Below are 24000 nucleotides of genomic sequence, written 5' to 3' on the forward strand. Positions count from 1 at the left end.
GACATTTTTGTATGAGTTAGCTTCAAACTGGTCTTCCAGACCTCAGCCTGCTGAGCAGGAGTACGAGTATGAGCCCCTGAGACAGCCTGGTGTTCTTGCAGGGTGGGGCCCCCTGCAGAGGAAATGAGGCTGACCTGGAGCAGCCTGCACATCTTCTGCCCAGGGCGGCCTGAGCTGTCACTTGCTTATGATTCCCAGAGACTTTCTAGCCCTGGGAGGCTCATGTTAGACGGAGACTGCGGGGCAGGCCGAGGACCAATGGTCTAGGAGATGGTAGAGCGGGCCAGGTGTCCAGGGGCAGCCAGCGTATGCAGCGGCGCTGCAGGGCTGGAGACACACAGGAAAGCCTCAAGGCTTGGCTCCCATCTCCTCTGCCTCAGCGTGTGGACTGTGTCCCACAAGGTACAACGTCAAGACCTCTATCTAGAGGAAGTACCCGAGAAGAGTCACGTCCCCACACCTGCCAGCCAGACCCACACCAGGGGCATGACTTCCACCTTTTTTTTTTTGGTGCTGGTCCTGGGACTTGATCTGGGCACTGTACCTGAGCTTTTTTGCTCAAGAACAGTGCTCTATCACTTGAGCTTACAGCTCCACTCACAGCTTTTTGCTGGGTGGTTAATTGGACTTTTCTGCCCAGGCTGCCTTTTTTTTTTGCCAATCCTGGGGCCTGAACTCAGAGCCTGGGTACAGTCCCTGAGCTTCTTTTGCCTAGGTTAGCAGTCTACCACTTAAGCCCCAGCAGCACTTCCGGCTTTTTCTGCGTATGGGGGGGTCAGGCTTGCTAGGTTAGCATTCTACCACTAAGGCACATTCCCAGCCCCCCAGGCTGGCTTTGAACTGCAAATTTTAGATCTCAACCTCCGGAGTAGCTAGGATTATGGTATGAGCCAGGGGTGTTGGGCTTAACTTCCACTTCCTATAAACCCAAGCCTGGGATTATGTGCTAGGGCACCTTGGTGCCCGCCCTGCCAGAGGGAAGGGTAGGCGTCAGGGCTGGTCGGGGCGGGGTGCAGCCCTCCTCTGCAGGAACCTGGTCACGGGGCAGGGCTGCTCTGCTCTCCTGTGGGGTCTGGAGAGCTATGGGTGTGGCAGCAGGTGGGACCAGGCAGCTGTGACCACAGCAGGTGCTTTTCAGGCTCTAAACAACCTGGTTCTTCAGATTCTAGAAGGGCTGGAATCATGACGCAAGTGTAGACCATATTCCTAACAAGCAGAAAGCTCTGAGCTTGAACAGCACCAAGTAAAAACAAAGATTCAGAGAGGGGCTAGGAACGAAGAATGACTCCCACCTCCGCTGTGTGGATGTGTCCTCTTCCAGGACAGCAAGGGCCATCATCACCTGCCAACCCCCTCAGGGGAGGCTCTGAGGGGAAGACAGGACTGGAAGGCCCAGGGCCTCAGCAGCTGGGCCTTTCTACAGCACACTGTCCCCATGGGAATGGCTGGGTCAAGACTTTGCCTCTGACGTCTCTGAGGAGACCAAGGGAGCAGAAATAAGGGCTCCCACAAGACAGGCCACAGGGAGCCCCAGAAAAGCAGACCAACAAGCAGGACCTACTGGTTCTACAAAGACTTTACTGAGTGCTTCTGTCCAGAATGGGCGCCGTGGACTCACAGCATCAGAGGCAGGCATTGCCGCGGACCCGCCCAGGCCTCATCCTGAGCTCAGTGTGGTGCTGACCACCGTGGTCAGCAGAGGCCAAGATGCGTCCGTCACTTCTCCAGAGGTGCATAGTTGAGCAGCTTCTCAATGAGGTCCACGTGTGCTAGCAGCATGCGGCGGCAGCAGTAGCGCTTCAGACCCAGGGCATCCAGGGCGTCCCTGTGAGGGAAGCGGGTGAGTGGGCTGGGGCTGTGGTGGGCACAGCCTGAGCCACCCCCACTGGTATCTGGGGGTGCTCTCTCCCCTCTCCCCCTCTCATCAAGGTCTCCCTGGGTCATGGCTAAGGCACAGCAGCATGATCCAGGTGAACTGACTTGGAAATGCGGGAAGTGTGCCCCTAGAGGCCTAGAAGGCGGTAGGGCAAGCCCCCTCTTCCAGCTGCACGGCTGGAGGACCTGAGTTTCCAGATCACACCCTCCCTGCCCACCCTCCAATCCCATGCCCAGGGTCGCTCTGTGGGGACTTCCAGGGCTATCTGTGTGCTCTCCCTTGGCTCTCCAGGAAACCACCCTTTCCATTCCCCAAGCCAATCAGAAGCCTCAGGCACTTTGCAGTTCCAGGGTGTCAGGTGGGAAGGCGGCGGCAGGATGGGGTGGAGGGCTCCTGCCAAGGTATTCCTATGGACTCTGGGACTGAGCAGCCTCTCCACCGATGACCTCCCCATGGTAGGGGCACCTGGGAAATAGGGGCCCTGAAGACACACAGCCCCCACAGGAAGGTGGATCAGACTGCGGAGGTGGTCCTGGGGACCGACGCAGGGTCTCCTGCTCTTGCATGCCTTTCGTGGTTCAGGGATGGTGCTCTACCGCTCGAGACATGGCTCAAGTGTTTTGGCTGACTATCTGGAGATGAGAGGGCCCCACGGGTTTGTCTACTAGGCTGGCTTTGGGACAGGATCCTCAGACCTCTGCCTCCTGGTGGCTGGGAAGTGGGAGCGGCGCTGCGGCTCAGGGACAGTTTGGGCCCGAGTTCGGGCCCCCGGCCCGACAGACACAGAACAACAAGGCCTAAAGCCCAAGCAGCTAAGGCAAAGCACAGGCGCCAGTTCAAACTGCAGCAGGCGCCGGCGGCTCCACAGAACAACAAGGCCTAAAGCCCAAGCAGCTAAGGCAAAGCACAGGCGCCAGTTCAAACTGCAGCAGGCGCCGGCGGCTCCACGGTCCTGCCGGCACCGCGACCCCCGGGCTCCCGCGGGGGGACAGGGGAGGGGAGGGGGGGACGCGGGGCGGAAGGGGAGGAGAGGGGGGGGACGCGGGGCGGAAGGGGAGGAGAGGGGGGGGACGCGGGGGGGGGAGGCGGAGGGGGGAAGGCGGACGCGGGGGGGGGGGGGAGGCGGAGGGGAGGGGGGAAGGAGGGGGGACGCGGGGCGGGGGGAGGAGAGGGGGGGGACGCGGGGGCGGAGGGGAGGAGAGGGGGGGGACGCGGGGGGGGGGGGAGGCGGAGGGGGGAAGGCGGGACGCGGGGGGGGGGAGGCGGAGGGGAGGGGGGAAGGAGGGGGGACGCGGGGCGGAAGGGGAGGAGGGGGGGAAGGCGGACGCGGGGGGGGGAGGCGGAGGGGAGGGGGAAGGAGGGGGGAAGGCGGACGCGGGGGGGGGGGAGGCGGAGGGGAGGGGGGAGGAGGAGGGGGGACGCGGGGGGGGGGAGGCGGAGGGGAGGGGGAAGGAGGGGGGAAGGCGGACGCGGGGGGGGGGGGGGCCCGCGGGGCCGCAGCATCCTCACAGGCGAGGCCCGCGCGGGCCGGGCAGAGCCCCCCGACGCCCCGGCCCGCCCCGCTCACCCCTCGGTGTACTCGGCCTGCAGCAGTCCCAGGTAGGCCTCCCACTTGTTGCCGACGATCTTGCCGCAGGTGAAGCAGCGCACGGGGATGATCATGGCGGCGGCGGCGGCGACGGGCTGCGCGGAGGGCGGCGCTCGTGGCGGCTCCGCCCCGGACGCGTCCACCGGGCGGGGTCTCCGCGTCCAGCCGCCACTCGGCCCGCCGCGGTCCCTTCTGCCCCGGAGGCTCTCCCCCTCCCGGCGCGGTGGCTCGGCCCGGCCCGGCGCGGTGGTTCGGCCCGGCCCGACCCGGCTCTCCCACTCCTGGCGCGGTGGTTCGGCCTAGTTCTCCCCCCTCCTGGCGCGGTGGTTCGGTCCGGCCCGGCTCTCCCCCTCCCGGCGCGGTGGTTCGGCCTAGTTCTCCCCCCTCCCGGCGCGGTGGTCCGGCCCGGCTCTCCCCCTCCCGGCGCGGTGGTTCGGTCCGGCCCGGCCCGGCTCTCCCCCCTCTCGGCGCGGTGGTTCGGCCCCGCACTACGGCGGCCGGCCGCACCCGAAAGAGTGGCTGGGAGCGGCGGTTCGCGTTTCTCGTGCTGGCCGACAGCTGCGCGCGCAGGTACGGCGCCGGCCCGGCTCCCGCCCCCCGGCTCCCCGGGGACACGAGTGCGAGCTCGCGCGGGGCCGTGGGCTGAGCCGCGGCGCCCAGTGACCGTCGCCCCCCGCGTCCTCGGGGTCCCCCACGCGGGGCCGGGGTCAGCGCCGAGAGATCCACGCGGGGCCTGGGTCAGGAGAGAGATCCCCGCGGGGCCGGGGTCAGGAGAGAGATCCCCGCGGGGCCGGGGTCAGGAGAGAGATCCACGCGGGGCCGGGGTCAGGAGAGAGATCCACGCGGGGCCGGGGTCAGGAGAGAGATCCCCGCGGGGGCCGGGGTCAGGAGAGAGATCCACGCGGGGCCGGGGTCAGCGCTGAGAGATCCACGCGGGGCCGGGGTCAGGAGAGAGATCCCCGCGGGGCCGGGGTCAGGAGAGAGATCCCCGCGGGGGCCGGGGTCAGGAGAGAGATCCCCGCGGGGCTGGGGTCAGGAGAGAGGCCCACGCAGGCCGGGGTTTAGCGCCGAGAGATCCACGCGGGGCTGGGGTCAGGAGAGAGATTCACGCGGGGCCGGGGTCAGGAGAGAGATTCACGCGGGGTTGGGGTCAGGAGAGAGGCCCACGCAGGCCGGGGGTTTAGCGCCGAGAGATCCACGCGGGGCTGGGGTCAGCGCCGGGAGATCCACGCGGGGCCAGGGGTCGGGGGCCAGGGTCAGCGCCGGGAGATCCATGCGGGGCTGGGGTCGGGAGAGAGGCCCACGCAGGCCGGTGCAGGGCTGGGGGTCAGGAGAGGAGCTCTCTGGCTGAACTGCTCAGATACTGAGCAGAGGCATGGAGGACACTTGGCTAAGGCCTGGAGACCATGTCTGCAGGACCTCTGGGCCAACACCTTACCTGGCCGTGACCAGGTAGCCAGGACACACGCGCTCGTGCACATGTACGCAGTGTGTGATTCTGAGTCTGAGTGGTGACCAGGCTTTAGCTCCTTCCTGTCTCTGGGAGGTTCCCGGGAGGGGGCTCTGGGTTCTGGGCTCTGGGCTCTTGTGGGTTCTGGGTTCTCTGGCTCTGGGTTCTGGGCTCTTCTAGGTTCTCTGGGTTCTCTGGTTTCTCTGGGATCTAGGTTCTCTGGGCTCTGGGCTCTGTGGGCTCTGGGTTCTGGGCTCTGTGGGTTTTGGGCTCTGGGTTCTGGGCTCTGGGCTCTATGGGCTCTGGGCTCTTGTGGGCTCTGGGTTCTAGGCTCTGGGTTCTGGGCTCTATAGGCTCTGGGCTGTGGGCTCTGGGCTCTGGGCTCTGTGGGCTCTGGGCTGTGGGTTCTGGGCTGTGGGCTCTGGGCTCTCTGGGTTCTGTGGGTTCTGAGCTCTGTGGGTTCTGTGGGCTCTGGGCTCTGTGGGCTCTGTGCTCTGTGGGCTGTGGGCTCTGGGTTCAGGCTTTGGGTTCTGTGCTCTGGGTGCTCTGGGCTCCAGGCTCTGGGCTTGGGCTCTTGGCTCAGAGCTCAGGCTCTAGACTCTGGGTTCCAGGCTCAGGCTCTAGACTCTGGGCTCAGGCTCTGGGATCTGGGCTTGGACTCTGCGCTCTGTGGGCTCTGGGCTCAGGCTCTGGGCTTGGGCTCTAGACTCTGGGCTCCAGGCTCAGGCTCTAGACTCTGGGCTCTGGGCTTGGGCTCTGGGCTCTGACTCTGGGCTCTGGGCTCAGGCTCTGGGCTCTGGGCTCTGGGCTCTGACTCTGGGCTCTGGGCTCCAGGCTCTGGGATCTGGGCTTAGGCCTGGGATCTGGGCTTGGACTCTGGGTTTTGGGCTCCCGGCTCTGGGCTTAGGCTCTGGGATCTGGGCTTGGGCTCTGGGCTCTGGGCTGGGGCTGGAGCTCTGGGCATCTGGTTGGGACGGGGGTGTCCCAGTGTTCTATTGGGTAGATGCAGGGGAGGGGCAGGCATGGAGTCCCCTGGGGTTTGTCCTCCACCCCCTGGCTTGGTTTCTCACAGCCTTTGCCATCTCCCCAAGGCACGTGCAGTGCCACGAGCCTGTCCACTTCCCTTCCCTGCCTCCCTCCCCGCAGTCCCGCCCGGCCAGAGGGACAGTGTGAGGGCCTTCACAGCGGCTGGGCCAGACCCAGGTCCCGTGGCAGAGGCTCCTGCAGCCAGAGGTGAGAGCTGTGGAAGCGGACAGGGCCTGGGGTACACGGGGGGGGGGGGGGGGGGGCATGGGGCCAGAGGCTTCAGGTGGAAGGTGGGGGCCGCCGCCGCCCCTGGGAGCGAGGAGAGGCCCTTGCCAAGTTGACATTCCTGAGATTCTGAGAGGGAGAGAGAGGGAGGGCGGGGGAGAGAGAGTGAGAGGGGGAGAGAGAGAAGGGGGAGCGGGAGAGGGAGAAAGAGGGAGGGGGAGAGAGGGAGAGGAAGAGGGGAGGGGGGAGCGAGGGAGAGGAAGAGGGAGAGAGAGTGGGAAAGAGAAAGGGGAGGGCGGGGGAGGGAGAAGGGAGGAAGAGGGTGTCTCTTTTGGGTGTCCATTCTGAGGCTTGAACTCAGGGCCTGGACACTGTCCCTGAGCTTTCTGCTCAAGGCTAGCCGCTACCACTTGAGCCACAGCTCTACTGCTAGCTGTTTGGTAGTTAGCTGAAGATGAAGGCTGTGGACTTTCCTGCCTGGGCTGGCTTTGAGCTGCCATCCTCAGATCTCAGCCTCCTGAGTAGCTAGGGTGGCATGTGAGTGCTGGCAGGGCTTTCTTGGGCCTTTGGTGGTGGTGGTGTCCTCCGCTCTGCAGAGCGGCCCTGGCTGGCTGGCTCCTTCCTGGCTTGGCTGTGCGTCACTTCTGTCTGTACCCTGACCAGGCCCTGGGGCCCTGTCCCCTCCCCTGCCCTGGCTGGCCAGGCCAGCCGTCCCTCTCCCCCAGCAGTGGTGGGAGCCCCGCCCCCTGTGGTTGGAGGAGAGTGCCCCTCACAGTTCCCCACACACCCAGCTCTCTGGAGGAAGGTCACTTCCAGGCAGGCAGGGGACCAGGGAAGAACAGGGATTGAAGTTCCAGCCCCTCCCCCGGGAGTTGCCCTGGCAACGCCACAGGGAGGAAGGAGGGTGCTGGGCGGCCGAGCACTGGACAGGGAGTCAGCTGACCTTGCCCTTTCCTCTCTTAGATCACAGCCTCCGGTTGCCGGGCTCTGTGGGGGGGTAGGCCTGACTGTCCGGTGTGTCCACCTCTGTCCCTCCGGTGGGCAGCGGCACCGATGTGTGCTCGCCCAGGGGTGCTGCACACATGGGTAGCTCGCCCAGGCGGTGCCTCCACACACCCCAATGTGCTTCAGCGGCGAGGAGGTGTGTGCAGATTGGCAGAGGCCCTGGACCCCTGGCCTTTGATCATACTTGGGAGGACTCAGGACTAGCATGCTGTGCCGTCCCAGCTGTCTGGCCAGAGCCTGGACATCACAGAGTGCCCTGCCCAGACCTGGTCCTCCTGTGTCAGCCTCCTGAGCGACTGGGGTTCACAGGTCCCTTGGGTCTTCATTGTGTCCCCTTCCCCCCGGTGACCTCCAGCAGAGAAATACCTGTGCCAGGGAGGAAGCCAGGATCGGTACAGAGCTCAGGCTCCAGCTGTGCCCCTGAAGTGCATAGGGCAGGCTGGGGCGTCTCTGAGGTGCGTGGGGCAGGCTGGGGCGTCTCTGGCTGGGCTGAGTGAACATGGCTCCACTCAGGCTCCACGCAGCTCCTCGCCCCTGCTCCTCTGAGGGGTGTCGGCCTGCGGTGCCTTGCTGGGGCCTCGGGTGGGCGCCCAGGGCCTGGCTGCCTTGGAGCCTGCTCCGCTGAACGGAGGGGCATCTCTGCGCTGGGCTGGGCCGGTGTGTGTCGTCCAAGGGCCTGGGCCCCGGGCTGCGGATGCTGCCACACTGCCGGGCTCCGAGGAGGCTGCTCCATGGGTTCCTGCCCCCCCAGCCACCGTGGGCCAGCTCTGGAGCCTGCCGGGGTCCCTCTTCCTGGGACTGTGGTCTGGCCTGGTGGGCGTGTGTGGTCCCCTGTGGCTTGCCCCAGGGCTGCCCTTGCACCGGAGCACAGAGCCAGGGCAGACTCTTGGACCTTGATGGCAGGCTGGGCCTCGGGACCTTCCCTTCCTGGCTGGCTGGCTCTGGGGGTGAGGTCCTTCTGAGCGTGGGCATCCGCTCAGAGCTGAGGATGTGCGGTTTAGAATGCCTTGAAGTGGATAGGCTGGGTGCTTGGGTGGCTCATGCCTGTCATCCGAGCGACTCAGGATCGTGGTTCAAAGCCAGCCCGGGCAGGAAAGTCCATGAGACTCTTATCTCCAATAAACCACTAGAAAACCAGAAGTGGCGCTGTGGCTCAAGCAGTAGAGTGCTCTCCTTGAGCTGAAGAGCTCAGTGACAACGCCCAGGCCCAGAGTTCAAGCCCCACAACCGACAAAAAATTTTAAAAAAACCTGGGCAGGAAAGTCCTTGAGACCATTATCTCCAATAAACTACTTAAAAAAGATGGAATTGGTGCTGAGGCTCAAGTGATAGAGCACTAGCCTTGAGCAAAAGAGTTCAGTGATAGCACCCAGGCCCTGAGTTCAAGCCCCAGGATTGACCCTCCCTCCCTCCCCACCAAAAAAAGGAAGTGGCTGGCACAGCTGGTCCCGAGCAAGGCCGGGAGGGTGCAGTCTGCATGCTGCCCATCTCTTCTGCAGAGCCTAAGCCTGCCGGCCAGCCTTCAGGACCCCTCTTGTGCGTGCCAAGTAGGCTGAGGCCTGGCCTGGCTGGGTGTGGTGGGCAGCACTGGCCCTGGGACTTGCCTGCTGGACATGTGTCATGTGTTGGGACAGTAGCCATGTAGAGTATGTCTCACTGGGGAGCGACACTGAGGGCGAAGGGCTGGGCTTGCGGTGGAGGAAGCAGCCCCTTCCCCTGGGACATGGCCTCATCCCAGCTGCCTGTCACTCATCCCCAGCTGTGACGGGGGGGGGGGGGGGGGCTGTCCCTTGGGAGTGGTGGGCCTGGGATGGTTGGTCCCGCAGCCTTGGCTCTGGGAGTGGGGGAGGGGCCCCTCACCTCCCCCAGCCTGGCAGCTCCTCTTCTTTGCCCCTCACACAGCCCGTCTTCCAGGCGCTCAAAGAAGGCTAGGTGACCAGAGGCTTATTTGTGTGCCTTATGGCTACCTCTCGGGCCACGCCAGAGGGGAGCCTGGTGGCCGGCCCTAGCAGAGTGAGGAGCGGTGGGTGTTTTTGGTTCTGGGGGATAGTTTCTTCCCTGGGCTGTGGGTCTCTTTCTTCCATGCGCGCCTGGTGTGCACGCGTGTGCCTCTGGCACTCAGATCGCTGGAGGTGTCCATCCAGGGCTGGGCAGGTGGGGTGGCCGCATCTGGCCAAGGGAAAGGGCTCCTCCAGCCACTGCTGGGGCTGGCCAGGTCTTGTGAGTCTACTGCTGCTCCTGGGTCCCTGGACGCAGCCTCCTCCCAGTGTCTCAGCTGGTGTGATCGCTCTGTCCCTTTCCTGGATCCCAGACACGAAGGCACCCGAAGGGGGCAGCGTGACAATACAAGGTGCCGTGGGGTCACGGGGTAGAGCCGGGGTCCCCGACCTTGGACGCTGGCTTGCTGGTGGACACTGCAGTTCAGTGCAGAGCCCTCGGGGGGCAGCAGAGGCCAGGGTAGAGCAGCTCTGCCTGGCCGGGCTCCCGGGCCGTTGAGCGTGCTCCGGGGACACGCGGTTTGTCCCCGGGAGGCTGCAGGCCGCAGGCGCCTCGCCGACCCTGCCCTCATGTTCCCTCTGCTTCTATCCAGCTGTTCCACTCAGGGAGTTTCCAACGCTGCCCGCAGGGTCCAGGCCACTGCCCACACCGCGGAAAGCCTGGCACTGCCTGCACTTAGGTACGGCGACAGTCACAGTGGTCACAGCCTCCTCTCTGGCTGTATGTGTGTGTGTGTGCTGTTACCACCCCCCTCCCCAGGTGTGTGTGTATGTGCATGTGTGTGTACGTGTGTACGCACGCGTGTGTGTGCTGTTACCACCTCCTCCCCAGGTGTGTGTGTATGCGCATGTGTGTGTGCGCGTGTGTGTGTGTGTGCTGTTACCACCCCCATCCCCAGGTGTGTGTGTGTGTCCTGTCCCTCCTCCCCGGGGTGTCCCCTCCTCCCCTGCCCCCTCCTCCCCGGGCTGCCCCCTCCTCCCCGGGGTGGCCCCCTCCACCCCGGGCTGCCCCCTCCTCCCTCCCCTCGCCCCCCTCCTCCCCGGGCTGCCCCCTCCTCCCCCGGGCTGCCCCCTCCTCCCCGGGGTGCCCCCTCCTCCCCGGGCTGCCCCCTCCTCCCCGGGGTGCCCCCTCCTCCCCGGGCTGCCCCCTCCACCCCGGGCTGCCCCCTCCTCCCCTGCCCCCTCCTCCCCGGGCTGCCCCCCTCCTCCCCGGGCTGCCCCCTCCTCCCCGGGCTGCCACCCTCCTCCCCGGGCTGCCCCCTCCTCCCCGGGCTGCCCCCTCCTCCCCGGGGTGTCCCCCTCGTCCCCGGGCTGCCCCCTCCTCCCCTGCCCCCTCCTCCCCGGGCTGCCCCCTCCTCCCCGGGCTGCCCCCTCCTCCCCGGGCTGCCCCCCTCCTCCCCTGCCCCCCTCCTCCCCGGGGTGTCCCCCTCCTCCCCGGGCTGCCCCCTCCTCCCCGGGCTGCCCCCTCCACCCCGGGCTGCCCCCTCCTCCCCTGCCCCCTCCTCCCCGGGCTGCCCCCTCCTCCCCGGGCTGCCCCCCTCCTCCCCCTGCCCCCCTCCTCCCCTGCCCCCCTCCTCCCCGGGGTGTCCCCCTCCTCCCCGGGCTGCCCCCTCCTCCCCTGCCCCCTCCTCCCCGGGCTGCCCCCTCCTCCCCGGGCTGCCCCCTCCTCCCCTGCCCCCTCCTCCCCGGGCTGCCCCCTCCTCCCCGGGCTGCCCCCTCCACCCCGGGCTGCCCCCTCCTCCCCTGCCCCCTCCTCCCCGGGCTGCCCCCTCCTCCCCGGGCTGCCCCCCTCCTCCCCTGCCCCCCTCCTCCCCTGCCCCCCTCCTCCCCGGGGTGTCCCCCTCCTCCCCGGGCTGCCCCCTCCTCCCCGGGGTGCCCCCTCCACCCCGGGCTGCCCCCTCGTCCCTCGGGCTGCGGGGCAGGGCGTCCAGGACCCGCCGGCGACCGCGCACCGCGGAGCCCTCGACCCACACGCGGCGGGCCGGGACGGGGCGCCTCCAACCCGGGCACGAGAGGGGTGGCGTGACCTGAGCACGCGAGTGAGAGGGCGCGGACGCCCTGCCCGCCCTGTCCGGAGGAGCTGCGTCTCCCGGGCCGAGCGGGAAGGGAAGGGCGGGTGCAGCCGCTCCGGCCCGCGGCCCGGCGGGGGCGTGGCTGGAGCGCGGCGGGGGCGTGGCTGGAGCGCGGCGGGGGCGTGAGAGGGCGTGGCTGGAGCGCGGCGGGGGCGTGGCTGGAGCGCGGCGGGGGGCGTGAGGGGGCGTGGCTGGGGCGCCGGGCCTCCCGCGCAGCCGCAGCTCGGGCTCCGGCCCCGGCCCGGAGGGCGGGCGGGCGGGGCGGGGTCCGCGCGGGCGGCGCGTTGCTGGATTGGCCGGGCGCGCGCGGGGCGGCGCGGGGCGGGCGGCGGGGCCGGGCCGGGCGGGGTCGCCGGCCGCCGGGCGGCATGGCCGCGTCGTCGCGGGCATGAAGCGGCCCTGGGCGGCGGCGGCGCGGCGCGCCCGGCCTCCGGGCGCCATGCGCCGCTCCAGCACCGAGGAGTCGGCGCTGCGGCGCAGCCCGTCCCCGCAGGGCCGCGCCCCGGGCCCCAAGGCGGCGCCCCAGGGCGGCAGGTACGTGGTCTTCTACCTGGACCTGTCCTTCATCTTCCTCCTAGAGCTGCGGCGCTGCGGCATGGCGCGCGGCTGCCTGCGGGGCGTCAAGTACCTCATGTTCGCCTTCAACCTGCTCTTCTGGGTGAGTGCGGACCGGGGCCGGGACGGGGGGGGGGGGGAGGCCGGGGCCGGGACGGGGGGGGAGGGGAGGGGGCTGGGGGGGGGAGGCCGGGGCCGGGACGGGGGGAGGGAGGCCGGGGCCGCGGGGGGGGGAGGCCGGGGCCGGGAGGCCGGGGCCGGGACGGGGGGGGGGGGGGGAGGCCGGGGCCGGGACGGGGGGAGGGAGGCCGGGGCCGCGGGGGGGGGGGAGGCCGGGGCCGGGAGGCCGGGGGGGGGGGAGGCCGGGGGGAGGGAGGCCGGGGCCGGGACGGGGGGGGGGGGGAGGCCGGGGCCGGGACGGGGGGGGGAGGAAGGGGGGGGCAGGCCGGGGCCGGGGCCGCGGGGGGGGGGGAGGCCGGGGCCGGGAGGCCGGGGGGGGGGAGGCCGGGGGGAGGGAGGCCGGGGCCGGGACGGGGGGGGGGGGGGGGGGAGGCCGGGGCCGGGACGGGGGGGGGGGGGAGGAAGGGGGGGGGCAGGCCGGGGCCGGGGCCGGGACGGGGGGGGGGAGGAGGCCGGGTGGGGGGAGGCCGGGGATGGGAGGCCAGGCCCGGGAGGCCAGGCGCACTCTCCTCTCCGCCCCCTCCAGCTCTCCCTTGGACCAGGAAAGGTTTCCCCACGTGTGCACCAGACGGCCTGTGTGGCACCGTGTCCCAGGGGCTTGGGCTCTGGTCCCAGCCTCCTGTGGGCTGACCTCCGCTCCCTCCCTCCTGCCTCCCTGGTCCTGGCCCCCTTTTCGCCCTGGCCGGAGACCAGAGCACCACTGGCCCGGCCTCAGTTTCCCCTGAGGCTGTGGTGGGGAGAGCTGCCTACCCAGGCGGCACCGTGGTAGGGAGTGTGTGCCTAGCTCAGTGCTCCAGCCCAGGGTCCTGGACGCTAGAAACCTCTCCTCAGTGAGCTGGTGTGGTGGCTGGGGCCCTGCTTGTTCCCCGAGCTGCAGAGCCATCCCCCCTCAGAAGTGGGGGCCTGGCGCCTCATGGGGCTCCCGCAGGTAGGACTCCCATGGCCGTGCATCACATTTGCGCCAGTAAGCGGGTCACTGAAGGTTAGGGTGTAGAGGGTCACTGAGGGGTAGGGTGTAGAGGGTCACTGAAGGGTAGGGTGTAGAGGGACACAGGTTGGGGTGTAGAGGGACACGGTGAGGGTCATGTTGGCGGCGGTGGGTCATGGTAAGGGCCACAGCGTGGATCACATTGGCGGGAGTTGGGACAGGGCCGGTTATGGCAGGAATCATCCTATCGGCCTTGGAGCAGCCCTGGCTAGGCCTGCAAGGAGGCTGGAGTTGGGGGCCCCTGAGGCCTAACTCGCTGGGTCAGGAAGGCCTCGTGGAGGACTGGTGCCGTTTGCTTCGTGGTCGGGGTGAGAGCGGCTCGGCACCTGGGCCACGCCGGTGCTTCACTCACGCGTGGAGCCAGGAGGGCCAGTGCACACACCCCGTCCTCCCTTTCCCCCGTGCTGCGTGTGGGCTGCGAGCGTCTGGCACCAGGGTGTAGAGCGGCCAGCCAGCACGTGCTGGGCATGGTCACAGCAGGGGGCTGACTGGGGGGAGGGGCTGCAGGCCACCATGTGACCCCACAGCCTGCCAGCTTGGCCGGCCGGGTAGATGGGGTGGGCGTGGGAGGCACGGTGGTGCTGGCTGGTGTGGCTCCTCGGCTGGCTGACCTGGCCGCTGGCTGCCGGGGAAGGGAAGGGGCTGGGGAGGGGGGTTGGACATCTTGGGAGCGGGCCTGGGAGGATCCAGGTGTGCTGTCCTTGAATCCCCACAGAGCCCAGCTTCCTGCGGCAGAGCAGACATGCTCTGCGGACCCCGGGGTCACATCCCCCTCCTGGGCCGGAGGCCTCCAGTTCCTTTTACTACTCAGTTGTGTCCCCGGCCTGGGTCCTGGGGCCTCTGCTGCTGCTGCCCTCAACACCAGCCATTGCCCCTCTCCCGACTTGGTGCCCAGAGCCTCGCGGCCAGGGCTGTCCAGCCCCACAGGGCAGGCAGGACCCCGGCAGGGCTTTGCAGGGAGAGGCCCAGGTGGCTCTGACAGAATCCGTCCTGTCCAGAGGGCATGCTGCCAGCCCTGACTCGGAGCCCCCCTTCCCGCTGGTGCCAGGCTGGGGGCGAGGCCGCGGGCCCGGGCCCTCCTTCAGCTCAGACTCCTTGGCTGAGCAGGTGCTTGCTTTCTGTGGGAGGGACTCACGTCCCCAGTCCATTTCTTACTCATGCGAAGAGGCCAGCAGACAAGGTGTGTGTGCTCTGCCTTTATCAATAGAGCCAGAGGCCCACGCAGCAGGACGGGAGGCCTGTGGGAGGGCCGAGGCCCCGGCCGGCCAGCGCGTGGCACTCGGCCCTGCTGGACAGTCGCTGGCCTCCTCCGCGGTGTGCAGGGTGGCCCACAGGCGAGGTGAACTCCGGGTGGGGCAGGCCAGGCCAGGCACAGCAGCCCCGCCACCCTGTCCGTCAGCCTCAGTGGCGGCGTCACCACAGGGCCTCTGCCGTGGAGGGGGAGGTCCTAGGGTGGGTGGGGTGGGGAAGCCTGGCTCTCCCTCCCTGCCCGCCACCGCCGCGGCCACCACCGCCGCCGTCGGGGCTCTGGCCAGGTCTGAACGGGTTGAGTTCAGCAAGGTGAGGACATTTCTACCGCTGCTCTGGCCAGGTGCTGGCACAGGAGGGCTGTCCGCCTGCCAGCCAGGCCTCAGCCCCGGAGCCAGCTCCGCCCAGATACGGATGCCCTGGCCGGTCCCCCTCCGTGTCCAGCCCCAGCCTCGGGGAAAACCTTCAGTGGGGTGGGCGCTGCCCGTGTGGATCCTGCCTGCCAGGGCGTCCGGGGCAAGTGCTGCCTTTTTGCCTCAGTTTCCCCATCTGCACTACATGGCCGCTGGGCAGGGTGCTGTGAGGGCCAGGGTCCCGAGGGGTGGACGGGGATATGGGGGCTCAGCTCCTACCGGATGGCCTGTGCTGACCCTCACAGGATGCTCAGGTGGCGGATGCCCCGGGTTGGAGGAAGGGCAGAGCCCAAGTCTGGCAACCAAGGCCTGAGCTCTTCTGGGCCCCTGTCCAGGAGGGAGGGGGCGGCCTGGCCCTGCCGTCCCTGGCTGATTACCTGGCAGCCTCAGCACCTGCTCTTGTTCGTCCTAGAGGAAGGTCCTGGGACTTTATTCCAAACTGGTGGCAAGGCCCTGGGCAGAGGCTTTGCGGGTCCCTTAGTTTTTTTTTATCTTCGGTGGGCGGGTGGTGGACGATGGCTATGTAGCTGGTCTCTGGGCAGGGCACCCTGAGTCTCTGGGAAGAGGCTGCCTGGGAGGGCAGAAAACTGTGTCCAGTTCCTGGGCAGCCAGGACACATTGCTTGGATCCCTGCAGCAGGCTGGTGCTGGAGATAGGATGGAGGGGAGCACTGGTGTGAGGAGCTGTGCCGGAGGGAGGATGGAAGGGAGCACTGGGGTGAAGGAGGATGGAGGGAGCGCTGAGGTGAGGGAGGATGGAGGGAGCACTGGGGTGAGGAGCTGGTGGTGAGGGAGGATGGAGGGAGCACTGGGGTGAGGGAGGATGGAGGAGCACTGGGGTGAGGGAGGATGGAGGAGCACTGGGGTGAGGGAGGATGGAGGGAGCACTGGGGTGAGGAGCTGGTGGTGAGGGAGGATGGAGGGAGCACTGGGGTGAGGGAGGATGGAGGAGCACTGGGGTGAGGGAGGATGGAGGAGCACTGGGGTGGAGCTGTGCTGGAGGAGGATCGAGGGAGCACTGGGGTGAGGAGCTGCCACGGGGAGCTGTTGCTTTTCCAGAGGGCTGGGGTGCAGTGGGTGTTGGGGAGCAGTTCTGACCAGCTTGGGCTCTGGCTCTCCTGAGTGGACACACACACCTTTTTTTCCTCCAGTCCTGGGGCTTGAACTCAGCCTGGGCACTGTCCCTGAGCTTCTTTTGTTCAAGGCTAGCGCTCTTCCACTTGAGCCACAGCTCCACTTCTGGCTTTTTCTGTGTATGTGGTACTGAGGAACTGAACTCAGGGCTTCATGTGTGCTAGGCAAGCACTTGACCATGAATCCACGCTCCCAGCCCTGTGTTCCGTTTATAAGTGGGCAAACTCACTCTGCTGAGCAGCCAGCACGCAGGCTCAGAGGCTGGTGGGAGAGGAGGGACACAGCCCTCCCTCCCCCAGGAGCGCAGCCCTCCCTGGCTGCCGCCCTGAGCTTTGTGGCTTGAAGGGTAGGGGCAGAGGGTGGCCGGCACCCCCCTGGTGGTGTGGATACCTGTCCGCTGATGAGTGCCAGGCACCACATGGCATCATGGCATCTACCACCGAGCCTGAGGCCAACTAAAAGGGCAAAGGGGTAATGTCACACGGGGGAAGGGGAGAGGGCGCTGTCCGGAGTGGGGCTGAGGCTGAGTGCAGGCTGGAGATCAGCCACAGGTGTAGGGTGAAGGCCAGAGAGTGGACGCCCCCCCCACCTGTCTAGCCGGTCACTGCCCAGGCCCCCTCGCCCCCTCCAGGCTGCTGATTGCCGTGTGGCCCCGGGGAGGGGAGGGCAGTGGTGGGCATGGAGGCTCAGGGCTGGGGAGCACTGCGGTTATGGAGGCTCAGGGCTGGGGAGCACTGCGGTGGTGTGAGGTCCTGGTTGCAGCCCAGCCTTGGCCCTCCAGGGACTCAGCCCTTGAGTTCTGCCTTTTGAGTCTGAGTCCGATGGGCCGTGTTCTCGAGTCTGAGGCTGTAATTTTCCTGCCAAAATGTCTTAAAAGCTGCAAGCGTAATGGTTTCAAAACTACAGGTATGGCGAGTTTACGTACCACAGGTGTGCATTTCATCCGCACACCACGAGTGTGGCATTTCCTGGGAGAGTGTGCACTGTAGGGTGTGCTGGCTCCCGTGTGCCCCTGCCGGCGACGGTGCTGCCAGGGGGACAGGCCGTCTGGGTGGGAGGGGGGATGGGCCGTCTGGGGGGGGACGGGCTGTCTGAGGGGGGATGGGCCGTCTGGGGGGGGACGGGCCGTCTGGGTGGGAGGGGGGATGGGCCATCTGGGGGGGGACGGGCCGTCTGGGTGGGAGGGGGGATGGGCCGTCTGGGTGGGGGAGGACATCTGGCTAGGGGGGGACAGGCCGCCTGGGTGGGAGGGGGGATGGGCCGTCTGGGGGGGGGAGGACATCTGGCTAGGGGGGGACAGGCCGCCTGGGGGGGAGGGGGGATGGGCCGCCTGGGGGGGATGGGCCGTCTGGGTGGGAGGGGACAGGATGTCTGGGTGGTGGAGGGACAGGCCATCTGGGTGGCTGGGGGGGACGGGCCGTCTGGGTGGGGGGGATGTCTGGGTGGGGTGGAGGGACGGGCCGTCTGGGGGGGGGGAGGCCTGCCTCAGGGACTGTCTCCTGCTGGCCCTCTGGACGCAGGTGTCCCGAGTCCCGTGGAGCCAGCTGTTTTGCCCAGCTGTGCTGGTGGCCGGCTCTCCTGCCGCACAGGCAGCTGGCACACGCATGGCCTCTGGTGACGTTTCTCTGGAGCCTCTCCTGGGCGCGGACCTGTCCTTGTCGCTGTGACTGCAGGGGCCAGGCGGGCGTCCCCGGGGAATGCCCCAGCTCTCAGGCGGGGGGGGGGGGGGGGCTGGCTCCCTCCTCCCTGGCCCTGTGGCTGTGACCCAGCCCCGGCGTCTCCTGTCCCTCCGTGGCGGCCCCACCAGGAACCCTGAGGTCAGGGATAGGTCAGTCCCATGCCAGGACCCCAAACCTGGCCCAAAGTAGGGGACCAATGCCTCTTCCGGGTCATCAGCACCTTCCAGCCTTTCCCTGTGTCTGGCCGCCTGTCCTTCCCCGAGTCCAGCAGCTCTCCGGGCACGGAACACGACTTCTCCCTTTTCACCCTCAGTGACCAAGACCCAAGGTCGGTGGTCCACGGACCGGCTGAGCAGCCTGGTGTCCTGAGACTGGCTGTTCTATCAGGCAGGCCCAGCCTGAGCCCAGTGTCCCCCCCCCAGTGGTCTTTGTGATGAGGAGCTGTGCGGTGGAGCAGGTGCTCAGTGGCAGCTGGTGGCGGTCGAGGCTCCCCCTGCTCAGGGAGCACCGGCCAGGCCCACGGGGGCTGTCTTGAGCTGTGGGGTGCTGCTGGCTTCACTCCCTGGCATCGGAGTCTAGAGCAGGTGGACCCAGCCCCCAGCCTCCATGGTTGGCCCAGGCCCAGGGTGGCTCAGGGGGCTGCAGGCTGGACAAGACCCGTCCCTACCCCTGGCGTGCGGCCGGGTGGCTGCTTCCTGCCCAGAGCCCGTCACGACAGGCAGAGGAGGGGGGGGGGGAGTGGGGAGGCCCTGGGCGGCTGAGGGGGTCAGCGGGACCCTCGGCGGCCCCCAGGGTGGGCAGCGTGGCCCAAGGCGCGGCTGGCTGAGGCTCGTCCGCTCCCCTCCTCCTGTGGGCGCTGTTTCCAGCTCGGAGGCTGCGGCGTCCTGGGCGTTGGCATCTGGCTGGCCGCCACCCAGGGGAACTTCGCCACGCTGTCCTCTTCCTTCCCATCCCTGTCGGCCGCCAACCTGCTCATCATCACCGGCACCTTCGTCATGGCCATCGGCTTCGTGGGCTGCGTGGGGGCCCTCAAGGAGAACAAGTGCCTGCTGCTCACTGTGAGTGCCGCGTCCCCCCCCCCCCCCGGGCGTCCAGCGCAGACCGCAAGGCCGGACCTGCAGTGTGCCCCCCCCCCGGGCATTCCCCCCCAGGCGTCCAGCGCAGACCGCGAGGCCGGGCCTGCAGTGTGCCCTCCTCCAGGCATCCCCCCCCGGGCGTCCAGCACAGACCGCGAGGCCGCATCCCCCCCCCCGGGTGTCCAGCGCAGACCGCGAGGCCGGGCCTGCAATACGCCCCCCCTCCAGGCATCCCCCCCCCCCGGGCGTCCAGCACAGACCCCGAGGCCGCATCCCCCCCCCAGGCGTCCCCCCTGGGTGTCCATCACAGACAGCGAGGCCGCATCCCCCCCGGGTGTCCAGCGCAGACAGCGAGGCCGCGTCCCCCCCCGGGCGTCCCCCCTGGGTGTCCATCACAGACCGCGAGGCCGGGCCTGCAGTGCGCCCCCCCCAGGCATTCCCCCCCCCCGGGCGTCCAGCACAGACAGCGAGGCCGCGTCCCCCCCGGGGCGTCCAGCGCAGACCGCGAGGCCGTGTCCCCCCCGGGCGTCCAGCACAGACCGCGAGGCCGGGCAAGGGCTCCTGGAGGACCCTTGTTGCTGTGGTGCTCCTGGTGGGGCTCTGGCCAGTCAAGTGACGCCCTGGTCTGAGGAACCCGCCATGGCGACCGCTCAGGTCTCCCAGCCCTGGCACAGGCCCCTTCTGCACCCCTCAGGGAAGCGTTCGGACCCCCGCTGGCCGCTGGCGGGCCGTGTGGGATCCGCTTCAAACGTTCTGAGTAGAGGGGAAGGTGGAGCAGGGGAGGGCAGAGGCGGCCCCATCGGGGCAGGCCTCGGGGGCTGGGCCGGGCCTGGGGGGCGTCCCTGAGGTCCCCGCTGCCGGTCCTCCCACCGCCTGTCCTCCCTGTAGTTCTTCGTGCTGTTGCTGCTGGTGCTTCTTCTGGAGACCACCATTGCTGTGCTCTTCTTTGCCTACACTGACAAGGTAGGGCTGTCAGGCGCACGGGTCTCCCCCTCTGCACCCGCAGCCACCGGAGGCCAGGCCTGGGTGGTGGCTCCTTCCTCTGCCCACTTAGGCTCACCCCAAAGCCTTCCTTCTGGCAGGGTATTAAGTGGGTGTTGGTAATAATAAGTACGTGGTGTCTCCAGCATCTTGGAACACCACACTGCGCCCGACTGGGCACCTCTGCCTGCAGTCCCCCACCCCTCCCCCCATTTCTAGCAGATGCCTCACTGAGCCAGTGTCCTGCTGCCGAGCCCCTCTGAGCCCCTCCACGCTCTCTGGAGCACTGCTGGAGGCCACAGACCTCCCTGAAGCGGGTCCCCTCTCCAGGGCCCCGCCCTGAAGCCAGCCTCCTCTCCAGGACCCGGCCTCCTTTACCGGAGCACGGCCCTGGAGACCAAGGTCTGGGGTGGTGTTCACATGAGCACGGCACAGACTTGCTGCTGTGGTCAGTACTTGAGCCTTGGTGCCTTGTACCTGTGGCCCCAGTCAGGATCCTCCACCTGGCGTGGAAGGTTGGCATGGGTTTGGATGGGTCCCTGCATGGCACCAACCGGGGCCCAGTTGACCCTGCTGCAACCTCAGATCGACAGGTATGCCCAGCAGGACCTGAAGAAGGGTCTCCACCTGTATGGCACCCAGGGCAACGTGGGCCTCACCAACGCTTGGAGCATCATCCAGACGGACGTGAGGCCCTGGGGGGGGGGGGGAGTGCCTGCCTGGGGGGCTGGGGCAGGACCTGGGGGGCCGCGGCAGGCCCAGCCTTTCTAGCCTCGGCCTAGGTCCTTTTTGCCTGCCCCAGTTCCGCTGCTGTGGTGTCTCCAACTACACGGACTGGTTTGAAGTGTACAACGCCACGAGGGTGCCCGACTCCTGCTGCCTGGAGTTCAGCGACCGCTGTGGGCTGCATGCACCGGGCACCTGGTGGAAGGCGGTGAGCGGGCGCCCGGCCTGGTTGGGGGGGGGGGCGGGCAGGAGGCGCCGGCTGACCCGCTTTCCTGCTCTCCTGCAGCCATGCTACGAGACCGTGAAGGCCTGGCTCCAGGAGAACCTGCTGGCCGTGGGCATCTTTGGACTGTGCACCGCCCTGGTACAGGTGTGCAGCGTGGGGCCTGAGGCTTCCGGGTCTAGGGAGCCACGGAAAAGGGCGGGCTGAGGAGGGGACATGGTGAGAGCGAGTCCTGGACACGGGCCAGTCTACTGGGTGAGGTCAGAGGTCACCCGTGGCATCTCAGGCCAGATGCTGCAGGTGCACTGTCCCGGGTCCCGTGGGGCCATTACAGCACCGCCTGGGCAGAGCGCGGGCGGCAGCCCGGCCCCGGGCTCCCTGGTCCCTGCTCTCCCCACCAGCCCCACAGCCCTCTAGCCGTTCCGAGTGTCCCAGTGGGAAGCTGGTGCCCGGGGTGACCGCGGCACACCACAGGTGCTGCGCACTGGGATCTGCGGGCACCGCAGGCACCGGGCTCCCCAGGACCTCAGATCAGGGGCCCAGAGGCACAGAGCAGGTCTTGAGGCTGCTGTGTGGTGCCGCGGCCAGCGGGGCTCTCGGGGGCTCATGGGGGCCCTGCTGTAATGGGCCTGGTTCGTGGTGGCAGGGAGGGGCCCCAGGCTGGGCTGAGGCTTCCTGCTGAGCCCCTGTGTCTCTGCAGATTTTGGGCCTGACCTTCGCCATGACCATGTACTGTCAGGTGGTGAAGGCGGACACCTACTGTGCGTAGTCCACAGCCACCCGCCCCTCTCTGCCGAAGGACACTGCCACCAAGGAAGTGACTGCCTCCGGCCCGCCGTGCCTGGGCTTGGAGACCCCAGAGTCCCGTCCCGGATCCAGTGGTTTGGCCTCAGTGACCACAGGGGAGAAAGTGGCCGGCTGCTGCCCACGGCACCTGTCATCCAGAGCCGGGTTCCTGCGGGGTGGGGCACAGGCAGCGAGCAGTCCCCAGCGCCCGGGGCGCCGCAAGGGGCCCGGCCTCCTGGAGGCCCTCACTGGCCATGGTGCTCCAGTGGCCCCACCGTCCACATTCCAGGTGCATTTTAATAAAGTGCGCAAGCAGCTCTCGTGTCTTGCTGCAGGTGTGTCGCCTGGAGAGCTGCCTTCTCCAGCGGGGCGGGGGGGGGGGGGGACGACACTGTCAACAGCCCGAGGACGCAGCAGACGTCAGGGGCGGCCCTGGCCCGCCTCCCTCTGCCCCCCTCTCCTAACTGGTCCTGAGGCCGGGCAGGCTGGGCAGTGCTCCACTCCTGACTGCCTGGCCACCCTCGCCCCTCACAGGTCAGCCTGTGGGACGGTCCTCACAGGACACGGAGAAACGGTTAACACGTATGTGACCTGGACGGTGCCCTTGTCACCAGGGGTGAGCAGGACCAGGGGTGGGGCTCAGGTCGGGTGAGCACCCCCCAGCAGTCCAGGCCAGCTAGGTCCCAGGACCGGAGCTCGGGCAGGGACGCCCCAGCCCCATCAGGTCTCTTTCTCCCAGACTCAGCTCTGCTGGTCACTGCCTGTGGCGGCCGCTGGAGCCCTGGTGTCCACCCTGGGGGCTGCACCTTCACGGCCCCCAGTCCTTCCAGGCCCTGCCCCACAGCCTCGGGGCTGGCTGTGAACCCCAGGTCCCAAAAGAGCCCAGGCCAGGCCCCATGGGGACACGACCCCACCCGCGGAGACCTTGCTGTGAAGACAGAAGAGCGTCCAGTTCCCAGGTGTACACAGGTCTCTTAATTGGCTCAGGTGTTGCAAACCAGCCCAGGCCTCCGGGAGCAGCTGGGAGGCCTGAGCTCCGAGTGGCGCCCGGTAGAGTAGGGGCCATGGGTCCTGCCCACAGCAGGCAGTCAAGACGGGGCCCCGATTTCCATCTCAGGACTCCGGTGCATGCCCCCTCCCCCCGGGCCACAGCAGACGCATCACAGCAAATGGCAGAGCTCTGTATTTCACCAGTCATTCCGTGGCTTAGAAAAGTCCATCCATGTCCATGTGAGACCTGCCCAGCCTAAAGCAGGTCGTAGAAATAGTCCAGACCTTGGCCCAGCTCCCAGATGGAGACCCCAACGCCCAGCTCCCAGGCCAGCTCCAGCCGCACCTGCAGAGACTGGGCACAGACAGAGGGGTGGGCCCAGAGGTCTCCCCAGGCAGCACACCCGAGTTGGGCTGCAGGCTGACTAGCACGGCAGAAGGCACAGGCTGTGAGGAGGAGCTGCTGTGGTGCAGCATGCTGACACTGGGTCTGACCCACACCACTGCCCGCACCCCAGCGCCCCGGCCAGCACCCAGCGATGCACGCACCTTCAGAGTCGGGTAGAACACCAGGTGCCTCCCGCCGCGGCTCCTGCGGGTAAGGGGGAGGTCTTAGCACGGGGCCAGGCTCGGCGGGACACGGGGTGGGCTCCCACCCCAGCCTGGGGCTAGGGTCCATGCAGAGGGCCGATGGGGGCCCTGGACCCAGGCCCTGCCGTCCCCCACACCCGCATTCCCCTGGGGACCTGCTGCCACGGCTTGGAGAGCTATGTGCACCATCACTCACTTCTTGTACTCGAAGAAGTGCTCTGCCGCCTGGCTGTGCCACACCATGCGGGGCTTGTGGTCCTTCAGCATCTGGATGTACCTGGGGAGGCCGGGGGGTGGGTGTGGGGTGGGCTGGGCCCCTGGGCCGGGGCTGCAGCCACCCCTGCATGTGGGGCGGAGTGGGGCTCACAGGTCAGGGGACCCACAGGACCAGCCAAGGGGGGCCAGGGAGCTATTTGTTTTTCACTCAAGGCTAGAGCTCTACCACTTGAGCCACAGCTCCACTTCTGGCTTTTTGTGGCTAATTGGAGATAAAGTCATATGGACTTTACTGTTCGGGCCGGCTTTGACCCACAACGCTCAGATGTCAGCCTCCTGAGTAGCTAGGATGACAGGCGTGATAAACTCACCATCAGTGCCCAGCACGAAATGGGGAACGCTATGATCCAATAATTACGTCGTCCTTCGAAGAATCGCAAGGGGGTAACAAGGTCGGCAAGAATGTACTCACTACCTTACTAATGCGACCCCTCTGTACATCACCTTGACAATTAAAGAGAAGAATCGCAAGACCTCACCTAGACCTGCCACAGACCTAGAGCATCAGTGGCCAGGAGGGCATCCTGTGTATTTCCACGAGGACATGGAACGTCATTCCACAAAGACCTGTTTGGAAACCTCGTGGCTTTGGGAAGCTCCGCAAGAAGAAAAGCAGGACGCGTGCGTAAGTGGAGAGCGTGGCCTAGAACCGGGGGACCCACCGAGGCTAGAGGCAGGGACAGATAACAAATCTGCCAGACTCCCGCTCCCAGAGCAAATCCACAGTAAGACCTCCAGCCCCCCCCACCCCCCTGGCCCACCACAGGGCCCACAGAAGCCCTGGACCTAAGCTACAGTCCTCGAAACACTGGCTGAAGAACAATCCTGACCCTTCCTGGCCGTGCTGCATCCAAAGGGTCTCCTGTGGAGCCACAGCCCGACACACTGGCAGGCCAGGCCAGAGCTGGGCTGGGGG

The 24000-nt window shown here is 67.6% G+C and overlaps 3 protein-coding genes across 6 annotated transcripts in view; 1 reads left to right on the forward strand and 2 right to left on the reverse strand.

Moving 5' to 3' along the window:
- Positions 1–1558: 1558 nt before the first annotated feature.
- Polr2l (RNA polymerase II, I and III subunit L) lies at positions 1559–3576 on the reverse strand. The gene is made up of 2 exons (XM_042670398.1): positions 3444–3576; positions 1559–1825 (listed from the first exon to the last, which is right to left on the reverse strand). The coding sequence occupies exons 1-2, from the start codon at positions 3536–3538 to the stop codon at positions 1717–1719; spliced, it is 204 nt and encodes a 67-aa protein (XP_042526332.1). The 5' UTR covers positions 3539–3576; the 3' UTR covers positions 1559–1716.
- A 395-nt stretch (positions 3577–3971) lies between these two features.
- On the forward strand, positions 3972–21544 carry Tspan4 (tetraspanin 4). Of its 3 annotated transcripts, XM_042670402.1 has the most exons (9): positions 6047–6147; positions 9761–9847; positions 11818–11897; positions 18302–18493; positions 19400–19474; positions 20078–20179; positions 20295–20426; positions 20505–20588; positions 21142–21544. In XM_042670402.1, exons 3-9 carry the CDS (start codon positions 11835–11837, stop codon positions 21208–21210), a joined length of 717 nt encoding a protein of 238 aa, XP_042526336.1. In that variant the 5' UTR covers positions 6047–6147; positions 9761–9847; positions 11818–11834; the 3' UTR covers positions 21211–21544. The 3 variants fall into 3 exon arrangements, with proteins under 3 accessions (XP_042526338.1, XP_042526337.1, XP_042526336.1); XM_042670404.1 differs by lacking the exons at positions 6047–6147; positions 9761–9847 and adding an exon at positions 3972–4034; XM_042670403.1 differs by lacking the exon at positions 9761–9847 and having other exon boundaries at positions 6045–6147.
- Positions 21545–22392: 848 nt separating this feature from the next.
- The window catches only part of Chid1 (chitinase domain containing 1), a 62594-nt gene continuing 60986 nt past the window's right edge, over positions 22393–24000 (reverse strand). For both annotated transcript variants that reach the window (XM_042670400.1, XM_042670399.1), the window contains 3 exons: positions 23005–23085; positions 22767–22809; positions 22393–22572 (listed from right to left, as the gene is read on the reverse strand). In XM_042670400.1, coding sequence (XP_042526334.1) covers positions 22474–22572; positions 22767–22809; positions 23005–23085 — 223 coding nt within the window. In that variant the 3' untranslated portion in view covers positions 22393–22473. The remainder of the gene's footprint in view (positions 22573–22766; positions 22810–23004; positions 23086–24000) is intronic.

Source organism: Dipodomys spectabilis, unplaced genomic scaffold (assembly GCF_019054845.1).
Source record: "Dipodomys spectabilis isolate Male_0828 unplaced genomic scaffold, ASM1905484v1 ptg000548l, whole genome shotgun sequence".
NCBI lineage: Eukaryota > Metazoa > Chordata > Mammalia > Rodentia > Heteromyidae > Dipodomys > Dipodomys spectabilis.